The sequence below is a fragment of the Panthera onca genome, chromosome D4 (assembly GCF_046562875.1).
Source record: "Panthera onca isolate mPanOnc1 chromosome D4, mPanOnc1 haplotype 2, whole genome shotgun sequence".
Taxonomy (NCBI): domain Eukaryota; kingdom Metazoa; phylum Chordata; class Mammalia; order Carnivora; family Felidae; genus Panthera; species Panthera onca.
In genome coordinates, this window is record NC_138351.1 from 95,094,469 (window position 1) to 95,107,361 (window position 12,893).

The following is a 12,893-nucleotide window of genomic DNA, read 5'->3' on the forward strand; positions in this document are numbered from 1 at the left end:
CTCTTCCCTTTAGTATTTCTTTCTTTCTTTGTCCACCCCTTGCATTGCATTGTCCCTTGTATCACCTTTGTATTCATCTAACGTTTTCTTTTTCTTACTTTACTCCCCTCCTCCCCTCCCAGCACGCCTGTCCTCCCTCCCCTCTCCCCTTTCTGTCAGTTTTACCTCATCTGGAGGAGTGTGGGGGCAGCTGAGCGAGTACAGTCAGGGAGATCCAGACATGTTCCTCCCTACCTCCCTATACCAGGGCTGGAGAGCAAGAGAAACCAGCTCTTCCAGAAGGCTCTCGCACTAATGGCTTGTAGGTTTCCATGGGCTGGCCCAGGCTAGGTCTGCAGTCCTGGGGCCAGCCCCCTTCTGTCCTCTTTATTTCCATTGCCGGTCTCAGCATGGTGGCCAGAGGAAGCTGGTTTAGGGGAGTGCTGGGGTAGAAGTGGCCGACGTGGTATGGGAGAACGGCTTCTTTCCTGCTGGAAACCCAGCATTCCCTTACACCAGGTACTGCTGACCCAGCCCTGGCCCTCATCTGCTCACATGAGGGCTTTGCCATGCAACCTGTAGGAGGAGATGCAGAGGCCTCGCCGTTCCTGAGTGTTTGCCCTGGGGCCTAAGGCAAAATGCTCAGGAGAGCCTAACCCAGACCCCAGTAGGCTTTGTGGAATCTGAGCATGAGTGTGCATCCTGCCTGTCTGCATGTGTGGCTTCTCCCTTCTAGAGGATCCAAAGGGAAAGACATCAACACCATCAAGTCCCTGAGAGTCCTGCGTGTCCTGCGGCCCCTCAAGACCATAAAACGGCTGCCTAAGCTTAAGGTGAGAGTGTGGGTTTGGGGCTTGAGGAGTGTGCAGAGCTGTGTATACACGTGTGTGTGGATGTGCACGTACATGTGAGTGTAGGTCTAGACGTACGTGTGTGGGTATTGTGCACATATGTACATATAGTTACGCTTGTGAGTGTGTGCACGTGGGTGCATAGATGTGAGTGCACGTGTGTGTTGTGTGTACAAGGTTGCACTGCATGTGGGTATGCACACGCATGTGTGTGGTGTGCACATGAATGTGTGAGTGCACGTGTGCATGTAGAAGTAACCCTGTCTGGCTGCAGCTTCCACGTGGGGTGGGATGAGAGCGCTGAGGGAGGGCCCCTACTTGTGTTCTCAGATGGTGCGTTGTGTGAGCGGGTCAGGCTCTCTCAGTTCCGCGACTCGCCCGCAAGGAACGCTTAGTGTCAGTAGTGTTCCGTAAGGCTCTTCTTCCTCAAGCCGGCAGCAGACACGGTACAGGGAAGAAGGGGCTGCCGAGAGAAGCGGAGGGTCCCGGGGGACATGCAGGGAGGTAGGGGCTCTTGAGAACTGGTTACTGGGCTTGGCCCTGAGGATGGGTGTGGCTGAGGTTCCGGATAAAGGAAAGAGTATGGACCCGAACATCTGGGGAGTTGTGTTAAAGTATGATAGTCACTGAGCTTCTTCCTCTCTGTGAAGAATGCTTTGGATGCTTAAACTCATTTAATGCCACAAAACTGTGTAGTACAGTGTTGTAAGCAGCGTGCGGATGTAACCCTTGCAGGCCTGAAGCAGTGTGGGGGTTGCGGAAGGCAGTTTGCTTGTGAAGGGGTGGACTGGGGCGGGGGGTGGCTTGAAGGCGGCCGAAGGCCCTCTGTGTCAAGCAGGGACCTGGACCCGGCCTGGGGGGTCAGGGGTGTCATGGACACCATGGAAGTGGGCAGTGGCTGCATTTGCTGAGGCAGCTGCTGGTGTCTGGACTGTGCCAGGCAGTGTCTTGAGGGATGCTTGTGGGTCTGCCTTTTTGCACAGCTGGAGCAGGATGGGGGGAGTCTCCTCAGCTCTGAGAAATAGGGAGCAGGGCCAGGGTCAGCAGTACTGGGCATTCAGGGAAAGCCGAGCTTCTGGGTGGGGGAGAATCTGAGAAAAAGCTCTGGCGGTGGCAGTAACAGATGACAGAGTCACCTCTGGGCCATACCAAAACACGCCAGAAGTCTCTGTCTTGGAGCTGGCCACAGCGTTGTTGCCTCTCTGCCCCATTGTGGCTCCCACCCGTGGGCAAAGTATGACCCACTGGCAGGCCGGGGTGCGGGAGCAGGGTCTGGCCGTATCCCCGTCCACACTCCTTTCCCTCCCTGTCAGCCACCCCTGGCACACGCTGGCCTGGGCTCCAGGTTGTCCTCATTTACGTAGCCTGACCCAGGCTTCCACCACCAGCTTCCCGTCAGGGTCCAGCCCGTCTGCCCAGGCCACCTCCTCTAGCACCTCCTGCCCGCCCATCCCGTCCTGGGAGAGGCGGTGGCAGGCAGCTTCCTGTGTTAAGTCAGTGGGCAGCAGTTCCCTCCATGATTAGGGCCTCGACGGTCCTCGGGGACGGGGAGGCCCGGAGGTTCTGAGTTGAGCTCTCTTCCCCTCCAGGCCGTGTTTGACTGTGTGGTGAATTCCCTGAAGAACGTCCTTAACATCCTGGTTGTCTATATGCTCTTCATGTTCATATTTGCTGTCATTGCGGTGCAGCTCTTCAAAGGGAAGTTTTTCTACTGCACGGATGAGTCCAAGGGGCTGGAGAGGGACTGCCGGTAAGTCAGGCAGGGCTGGGAGTGGGGAGCCCAGTGAGGGCTCTGGGAGGAGCCTGCTTGTGGTCCACCAGAGGGCTGGGGGTGTGCCTCTGTCCCCAGGGTCACACTGGGACTTCTGGCTCATTTTCCTCAGCAGAGCTGGGGACCAGGCACTTCTGAGGGACATGCTCTTCCTGCCCATAGACATCAGGGAGCACATGGTGGGGGGGGCTTACTGGGGTGTTGCTTGAGGGCTCTGCAAATCTTGGAGCCCTGGGCTAGACTCTAGGATCAGAGGGGCTGCCCTGTGCCTGGAGCTGCTTTCACCATCACTGCGAGGCCTCAGGCCTCTCTGGACCCGGCCCCACTCCAGAGCAAACAGGAGAGATGCCCTCAGGGAGGAACTAGGGGAAACGGAGGCGGGTGCTGGTGCAGGTGCTGAGCAAGGTGGTGTGGGCGGCTGCTTCTCCAGCCCCAGGCAATGGCCCCAGCTGCCTCTGTTCATGTAATATTCTCTCGTGTAAATACACCACCACGAATTTACCCACTCTGTGACTGATGGGCATGGGGGGTGTTTCCAGTCTGAGGCTCTTGTGAGCAGTGCTGTTGTGATTGTCCCAGTATGTGTCTGCTGGGAAGCACACGCATGCAGTTCTAGGAGGTGTGCACACCTGGGAGTGAGATCGCAGGGTCGTGCACTGTGCTTGTGTTCAGCTTCTGCCGGTGCTGCCAGATAGGTGTGTAAAATCGCACTCCTGCCACATGGCTGAGAGCTCCAGTACTGTGCACCAGGGGGTTCTTGGTGTGTTGCATGTTTGGATCTGTAGCCTTTCTCATGTTGGGCTGGTGGCATTTCTCTGTGGTTTAATTTGGGCTGGGTGCCTCACCAGGTGATTGACCACTCCAGTATCCTTGGAAAGGGTCTATGCAAGCCCTTGCCTGTTTTCCCGTATGGATGTCTTTCACTTTCTGATTGATTTGTAGGAATTTTGTGAAGTCCTGGATAGGCATCCATTGCCAGATCTATGGATTATGTCTTCAAGGTCTTAGGGACGCCTGGGTGGCTCAGTTAGTTAAGTGTCCGATTTGATTTCGGCTCAGGTCATGATCTCACGGTTCGTGGGGTCGCGCCCTGCTGTATGCTGTACAGCCCTCAGGCTGTACGCTGACAGTGCAGAGCCTGCCTGGGATTCTCTCTCCCTGTCTCTCTGCCCCTGCCCCACTCACACATGTGTGTGCATGCACGCGTGCTCTCTCTCTCAAAAGAAATAAACATTTGAAAATTAAAAAGTAAAATAAAAATAAAAACTAACACAACGTCTTGATTGTAATATAGTCCAATTTATCTCTCTTATGTTTGGTACTCTTTGTATCCTTTTCAGAAAATCTATACAAAGGTCAGGGAAATGTCCTGTTATGTTTTCCTCTAAAAGTTTTAGTTTCGTGTTTGACATGGAGATCTGTGATCTATCTGGAGTTGACTTTGTGTGTTAGGTGAGGTATGGATAAAAATAAATTTTTCTGTAGATGGATATCCAGTTGACCCAGCACCATTTACCTGAAAAGACCATCCTTTCCGCATTCAGTGATATCCTTTGTTTTTACTGAGATAACAATTCTTACAAATCATCCATTGAAAGTGAACAACTCAGTGACTTTTAGTATATTCACAGATGTTTGCAACCACCACCATAGTCAATTTTAGAACACTTTCATAGGTTAAAAAAAACAACAACAACACAAAAAACCCCGTACCCTTTACTACCCACTAGCTCCCCATCTCCAACCCTAAGCAACCATGGATCTATTTTTTTCCTCTTTAGTTTTCCGTGTTCTGGATGTTTCATGTAAATGGAATCATAAATATGTGGTCTTTGGTGTCTCATCTCTTTCCTTTACCATCATGTTTTTGAGGTCACCCGTGCTGTAGTGTGTGTCAGAACTTCACTCCCTCTTGTGGTTGGATCTGATTCCGCTCTGCAGATAGATATGCCGCATTTTATTTATTCATTCATCTGTTGATGGACATTTGGGTGTTTCCATCTTTTGGCTATTGTCATTAATGCTTCTGTGAACATGTGTACAAAGTTTTTGTGTGGACAGATGTTTTATTTATTTATCTTTTAACGTTTATTTATTTTTGAGAGAGAGACACACACACACAGCGTGAGCAGGGGAGGAGCAGAGAGAGAGGGAGACACAGAATCCAAAGCAGGCTCCAGGCTCTGAGCTGTCAGCATAGAGCCCAATGCGGGGCTTGAACCCACAAACCATGAGATCATGACCTGAGACGACGTCTGCCACTCAACTGACTGAGCCACCCAGGCGCCTCTCATTTCTTTTGAGTGTATACTTAGCAGTGGAATTGATAGGTCATGTGGTAAATCTGTTTACCAGTTTCAGGGACTGACAGACTTCCAGTATGACTGACCCATTTTATATTCCTACCAGCAGTGTGGGAGAGTTCTGATTTCTCCATATCCTTGCCAACACTTGTTATTTTCCTTTTTAAAAATTTAATTATAGCCATCCTAGTGGGTATAAAGTGATATCTCAATTCAGTTTTCATTTGCATTTCCCTGATGACTCATCATGTTGAACATCTTTTCATGTGCTTATTGGCCATTTGTATATCTCCTTCGGAGAAATGTCTATTCAGATCTTTATCCATTTTTTAATTGGGTTATTTGTCTTTTTTTGTAATTGATTATAATAGTTCTTTATATATTCTAGATTCAGGTCCTGTCAGAGAGAGGATTTTCAAATATTTGGTCCCATTCTGTGTGTTGATGATGTCTTTCAAGCACAAAAGCTTTACATTTTGATGAGGTCCAATTTATCTACTTTTTTCTTTTATTGCTCCTAATTTTGGTATCATATCTAGCAATCCCTTCCCAAATCTTACAACCCCTTGTGTTTTCTTCTAACAGTTTTCTAGCGTTAGCTCTTACCTTTAGGTCTTTGATCCTTTTTGAGTTGGATTTTGGACATGGAGTGAGGTAGGGGTCCAACTTCCTTCTTTTGCAAGTAGATACCCAGTTGTCCCAGCACCATCTGTTGATGGTGTTTCCCTCCATTGGGTGGGCAGCCCTTTCAAAAATCAGTTGGCCATAGACAAAAGGGTTTATTTGGATCCTTTGTCTTTATCCTCTAACCTCCGCTGCATTCTCATCTCCAGGGGTCAGTATTTGGATTATGAGAAGGAGGAAGTGGAAGCTCAACCACGGCAGTGGAAGAAATATGATTTTCACTATGACAATGTGCTCTGGGCTCTGCTGACACTGTTCACAGTGTCCACGGGAGAAGGGTGGCCCATGTGAGTGTTCATATGGTTCATTGTGTTTGATCAGGCTAGAGTAGAGGGGCGACTCGGACAGGGAGTCCCATACTCTGCATCTGTTTGTGTTTTAGTCACTCAGTAAATACCCCATAGGCTCTTGTATCTACCAGGTAAGACATAGCTCTGCCTTCCAGGAGTGGGGTGGCCTGGGAAGAGGAGGAGATTAAACCAAAGCACACAGCATAGTGATTTCCTGAAAGCCCTTTTTGAGTAGCTGAAGGTCAGAAGTGAATGGGCTATTCAGCATCTCCCTGTGCTACTCCTCTGGCCTCAGTTAAGGGTAGACAGAAGGATGTATGTGTTCAGTTGCCACACTGGATAACAGGGAGGACCACCACTCAGAAGGTGGGATCAATGCTCTGACAGGTGGCCCAGGGCTTTCCAAAGGCAGGTGAGGCTGGGTATGAGCTGGTGAGCTGGGCATGAGCAGGCGTGAGCCGGGAGTGAGCAGGGCAGGGCACAACTCCTGGGCCTCCACCTCTCCTGGGGTTAGGACATTAGGCACTGGAGACCTCCCCTTGGTGGCTCTCCAACAGTCCTGAGTACAAACCCCATCAGTAAGGTAGCCCACCTCCAGGAGGTTGCAGTCCTGGGGGGTGGGGTGGGACAGGCTTTGGCCTGCCATGTTGAGCCTCCTTTTCTCTTGCCATGTCTGGGCTCAGGTATGGAAGCCTCACCTGTGATACAGGTCTTGACTTCCCCATGGGTCTGTACTCAGGGGTCCCCCTGACTCTTGGTGTTTGCTCTTGACACAGGGTCCTGAAACACTCTGTGGATGCCACCTACGAGGAGCAGGGCCCAAGCCCCGGGTACCGCATGGAGCTATCCATCTTCTATGTGGTCTACTTTGTGGTCTTCCCCTTCTTCTTCGTCAATATCTTTGTGGCCTTGATTATCATCACCTTCCAGGAGCAGGGGGACAAGGTGATGTCTGAGTGCAGCCTGGAGAAGAACGAGGTGGGTGGCTCCCTCTTCTGTCCCCTGTGCATATGTACAGTGGACACCCTGCTGGGCTCGCTTGATGGGCAGCACGGGCAGGACCATTGGAAGCCAGTACAGCACAGAGAGAGACTGAGTGTGGGTGGTCAGGGCTGCCTGTGAGGATGAAGGAGACAGGCGTGGGTGCAGTGGGTGTTACAGTGTGGGGTTCTCCCCAGACAAGTTCTCAGTGCTCCTTTCTTTCCACACAGAGGGCTTGCATTGACTTTGCCATCAGCGCCAAGCCCCTGACACGGTACATGCCCCAGGACAAGCAGTCGTTCCAGTACAAGACGTGGACGTTTGTCGTGTCTCCGCCCTTTGAGTACTTCATCATGGCCATGATTGCCCTCAACACGGTGGTGCTGATGATGAAGGTGTGCGGGCCCAGTACGGGGGCAGTGGGTGGCAGCTGGGTGTGAGAGAACTGTAGTTACATGTGACCATGTCCTGGTCAGCATGGGATGCCTATGGAAGCCAGCGCCATAGGTTGCGCATGGGCTGAGTTGGTGAGAATGTCCTAGGAGGAGACGGGGGAGAGCAGGATGGGGTGTCCGTGTGCTGGGCAGGCATGTGGTTCTCTCTGCATGCAGTGCTCTGGCAGAAGGTCAGGGTGATCCCTGGTGGGGTGTCTTGGGGCAGTGGAACCTATGGCCAATGGCACTCATTCCCCGTGCAGTTCTACAATGCACCCTATGAATACGAGCTGATGTTGAAATGCCTGAACATTGTGTTCACATCCATGTTCTCCATGGAATGCGTGCTGAAGATCATCGCCTTTGGGGTGCTGGTAGGTGCCTTGACTCCCTCTTGGCCTCTTGGTGGTCTGCATTGTGGCTCCCCATCTGTAGGGAGACCTGCAGAGACTTACAGTATGGAGCTGGGAGTCCCCCAAGCCCCCAGAGGAAATGTGACCTTGTAGGGGCGCTGAGGAAGGGGCTGCTCTAATGCTCTCAGCTGCCTGAGCTCTGCCCCCGGCTCCGTTCCTGGAGACAGATGGAGCCAGATTCCTCCTCTCTGGACTCACAGCTCTCAGTCTGCACCTGCCCAGGCCCACAGGTGTTTACTTACCCAGCTGTGGTGTCCCACCTGGGGTGGCCCATCTGTCCCTTTGACCCTTTCTTGATTAGGAGCCATGTCTTGCAACTCCTTGCCTGGCAGAAACCCTCACCAGCCACTAGCAGTAACTGCTCTTTTTTCTCTCTAGAACTATTTCAGAGATGCCTGGAATGTCTTTGACTTTGTCACTGTGTTGGGAAGTATTACTGATATTTTAGTAACAGAGATTGCGGTAAGTAGCATTTCCTGTCCCTCCTCGAGGGCCCCAGCGTGATTTCCTTCTAGGTGGTGCTCCCTCAGTGTGCCTCCAGGTCCTAAGTGTTAGCTCCTCTTCTCTTGCTAGAGTTCCCCAGGAGCCCCTGGAAAGAAGGAGTCTCCTCTCCAGAGGTGGAGTTGGGGACTGAGGACTGATTGAAAAAAATGCTTTTTCTTGGATAAGAAAGTGGTTCCCAAAAGGTCTTCCAGTTTGGTGGCCTGAGAGCCACCTGGGAGCTCCATGGTAACAACTGACCAGGAAGACAAGAGTCTTTTAAATCTGTGTGTGTCTAACAAATCTAACAATTTGGCACCAAAATTACATAAACTAAAATCAACAAGAATATAGGATATTTTAAAATACCAGGTTTGTTTTACATGTTTGTACGTGTGTGTATAAATAAAACTAGACAATCTCATTCATGTTAAACATGCATGGATTATATGTAAAAACTGACCAAGTGCTAGAATATAAACTTGTCTCAACAAATTTCAAAGAATCTGAATCATAAAGCAATATTCTTTGAGTACAGTGCTTTCTCTTAGAATTAAATGGCAAAAAAATCTCATCTCTGTCTTATGTTGAATTCTCTAGGAGCATCACCTGAGATGGGGTGCTTGTACAAATCATTTCTTAGGAAGTAGTCCCAGGCAAAACCATTAGAGAGTGGATTGGGGAACTGATGGGTAAGAGAAGGAGGACCAGAAATGTATCTGGAGCCAAGTTGGGGGTGAATTGGGCTCATCCCTCACTGGGGGTGGTCGCACTTCAGAGCTGCAAACCTCTTCCTCTGTACCTGTTAGTGCTCGGCTAAGGGCTACAGCTGGAGGTGTTAATGGTCAGACACCTCCGGCCCTTCTGAGTATACCCCGTGTGCAGGCAGAGCAGGCTCTGGCACCTGCCGGGGGTGCAGGAATGTCAGATTCCATGGTAACAGGGCCACACGGTACCTGTTCAGTGGTAACAAGTGTCTGCTGTGCCACCCTGGCTCTGCTCAACTCTTGTACACACCTCACACTGGGTTTACTTCACTCATTCTTCAGGATGGTGCTGGTCACCATCTCTGGAAGAAGAGGGTTGGTAACCAGCTGGAGTTGATCTGAGTTAAGTTGATGTTCATTAACTCATTCTTCCTCTGACCCTTTTGAGGTCCCCTGAATGGTGGCCATCTGCTGCTCTGGTTGCCGCCCTGGTAGGTGGCCCACACTGTCATCCACTGTAACCTAAGTCCCTGCTTGCCATACTTGTGCTCCAGCTGCTGTGGTAGTCCAGTCATAGTTAAGACTGGTCATAGAAACACCTAGAAAGGCCCCAGTGAACCTCCTGATGTCCAGATAGACTTCTTCCTGCCCCTATGTACTGGTAGCTCTGCCCTTCTCAATAACCAGCATATGGGGCACCTGGGCAGCTCAGTCAGGTAAGTGTCTAACTCTTGATTTCTGCTCAGGTGATGATCTCACAGTTGTGAGATCAGTCCCTGAGTTGGGCTCAGTGCGGTGTGTGGAGCCTGCTTGGGATTCTCTCTCTCTCTCTCTCTCTCTCTCTCTCTCTCTCTCTCCCCCCCCCCACCCCCTTCCCTGTTCTCTCTGTCTCAAAAAGTAAACAAGCAAACATAAAACAAAGAATAACCAGCATCAAATACCCTGGCCAGTATGGAAACTATGCTCTTCCTGTTGTTCTTAAGGCATGTTCCACAGTGGAAGCTTTTCCTACTCCTTGAGCCAGGACCTCTAGATTTGCCATACCTAAACTTGGGGAGAGGGAGCACAAAGTCTGCCTTCAGTAGCTGGAGTGATACTGAGAGGGGCTACCCCGACTTCTACCCCTTGCTTCCTGGGTCTGGGCATTTTACCAGTTGGGCACCCAGTACCATCTCTTGGCCATCAGTTCATCTTAAAGGACAACATCCCAACCCCATGAGGTATATAGCACCAAGCCAGCATTTAATCTGTGCCTTTAAGAGTCTGTTTCAACATTTTATCAGGTTAGCATCTCCTGAATGATGTTGAATATGATATGGATCCTGAGTCATGTGTCCTTTGTAGCTCCTGTGCTTATGCTGAGCTGATGTTATGTGGAATCCCATGTTGATGAATCTCTGATACTAGCGTAGGCCAAGGTATTCCGTCAGCAAAGACGAACCCACACCCAGGATATGAGTGATCCCACTTGAGATAAATCACTGCCGTTTCCAGGTGAAAGGATTCCCATGTAAGCAACTTAGTACCAAGGGACTGATTGACAGCCTGAAGTGTGGTACACTGTAAAGGCCTAGCTGACTTCTGCTCATAGCAGGCTGGATGTTCAGCCAGCGGCCATGGCTGGATCAGCTTTGTTGAGAGGTAGCCCAGCTGGGTGGCTCAGGCACAGCCTTCATCTCAGCCACCACAGTCACTTCATTCATGGATCTACTGTATAAACACTGGGGCTGGTGAGGATGGAGGCTGGCTGTTACTGGTTGGACAAACCATCTCAGGAGCTGGTTCTTAGTGCCCCTACAGCCGTGGATGCTCTGGTGGACCTGGTTGTGTATTACAAGGACCTGCACGTCACGTACATTCCCCAGGCCCATCCAGCCTTTTCCCAAACTTTGTTCTTTCTGGAGTCCTGACAAGGCTTTAGCTCTTGCCAGAGGTCCTGTAGTCCATACCACAGGCAACTTCTTTCTCCATAGACACCATGGCTGATGAGGTACCCAGGGCACCACCCAGAGCTCTGCTTCACCACTGCCTTTAAGGTTGTCTCTGTGTGGGACTCTACTGAGGCTGCACCAATTTATTGAGCGAACTGCTCCATAAATCAGGTTGGCTATAGTGATCATCCCATGATTCACTGGGGTCAGGGTGAGCTCAGGAAGACAGAGTTGCAGCAAAGGTGAGATGTCTGAGGCACTGGGCCACCTGTCATATGACTGTGCCCTCTAGACGTGCTTGGGTTCGGCCCTGGATGCAGCACTTCTGTCATATGCAGGATTGATGGCGGGCCTGCTACATACACTCATAAGGAGAAGCTTTGGTACCATAGGCACTGTTGTTTCATGGTCAGATGCAGTCTCCACCCAGGGCCCAGTATCCAGGAGTAGCCCTCTCATTGGTGATGTCTGTAGCAGATGACATGGCCTTGTTCCAGAATCCTAGGTCTTTGCATTGGCTTTTCTATGTAGGCTTTCCAGGGACTCCACACAGTGTCTTTATCTACCACAGATACCCCAGCACTGTGGAATCTGTTGCATTTTATGGCCCAAGGTATAGTGCTCCTGGTACTGCAGCATGGATCTGCTAGAGACCCCTCTCTTGCTCTGAAATCTCTCAAAGCCGGCAGCTTTGTGTCACCTGATAAATAGGTCACAGCAGTATTTCCTTTGTGGTAAATGCCATCTCTGAAACCCAAGGAAGCCTATGAGAAGTAGGAAGTGTGAGGTGTGATAACTGATTTGTCTTTTACCTTGGGATCCATGTCCTGACATGGCTCATACCACTGATTATAGTAGTCTTATGTGTTAGGTTTCCACCTAAAATATAAGGAAAGATTATTCCAATCCTAAACAAATTCTTCCAGTGAATAGAAAAAGAGTGAACATTCCCTATTTGTATGAGACTAGTACAATCTTGATACGAAAACTTTTTAATTGAGTATAATATAGGAAGATCATAATCCACACTCATTAATGTGGATACAGACACATCAGAAAGTCTAATTTACATTAACAGATCAAAGGACACTGTTAATGTGATTCTGTCTTGGCTCCAGAGAAGATGTACGGTAAAACTCAAATTGTATTCATAATAGAAATTATTGGTAATCTAGGAATTACTGACTTGATGAAGAGAATTTACCAAAAAATCCTATGCAAACATCATATAATGGTTAAATTTGGAAACAATTCCCTTTAAAATCAGAGAAGGGCAATGATATCTGTAAGCACTACTTCTTTTCAACATTGAACTTCAGGTCCTGGTCAGTTAAATAAATTGAATGTTAGCTCCACGAAGACAGAGGTTTTTGCCTGTTTGGTTCACTGCCATATTCCAGGACTTAGAATTCCAGGACTTGTTGAATGAATAAGACAAGAAAAATAAATAAAATGTCTAAGTATTAGAACAGGAATAGGCAAAGCTGTCATTATTCCCAGATAACATTATTAGCTATTGATGAAATCTGGAAAAATGTAACACTGATAAAGAGTGTTTAGGATGGTTGCTGAGTAGATTACCTGAGTGAGTAGTTGACTGCATGCCATTACAGCGTTAGCAGTCCTGACAGTAAACCTAACAGCATACATACGCAAGGTCTATGTATGGAAAAGTGCTAAACCTCAGTGAAAGATAGTAAAGAAGACTTAAGTAGATGGTGTTCTATTGCACAGTAAATAATTAGTGTCAATCTCAGAGATAATTTTGTCCAGATTGATGTGTAGGTTCAATGTAATTTCAATAAAAATACCACTGATTTTTTTTGTTTGTTTGTTTTGGAAATTGACAACTTGCTTATAAAACTCATCAGAGAGAACAAAGGCACCCAAATACTCAAGATATGTAAGAAGCAGAAGGTGCTGCTGCAGCTGTGGGGTGGGGGTACAGTTCCCATCAATGATAAGACTTATTATAAAGCGAGAACATTAAGAATATGGGGCTGACACAGGGATAGTAAATACGCCAATGGACAGAATCAAGAGTTTAGAATCAAAATCACTCATGTATG

The 12,893-nt window shown here is 49.0% G+C and overlaps 1 protein-coding gene across 5 annotated transcripts in view; it reads left to right on the forward strand.

The window, feature by feature from the left end:
- CACNA1B (calcium voltage-gated channel subunit alpha1 B) overlaps positions 1–12,893 on the forward strand; it is a 190,721-nt gene that overhangs the window by 136,165 nt on the left and 41,663 nt on the right. For all 5 annotated transcript variants that reach the window (XM_060608057.3, XM_060608055.3, XM_060608054.3 and 2 more), the window contains 7 exons: positions 716–812; positions 2,420–2,580; positions 5,738–5,875; positions 6,655–6,856; positions 7,090–7,254; positions 7,557–7,667; positions 8,085–8,168. In XM_060608057.3, the coding sequence (XP_060464040.3) occupies positions 716–812; positions 2,420–2,580; positions 5,738–5,875; positions 6,655–6,856; positions 7,090–7,254; positions 7,557–7,667; positions 8,085–8,168 (958 nt within the window). The remainder of the gene's footprint in view (positions 1–715; positions 813–2,419; positions 2,581–5,737; positions 5,876–6,654; positions 6,857–7,089; positions 7,255–7,556; positions 7,668–8,084; positions 8,169–12,893) is intronic.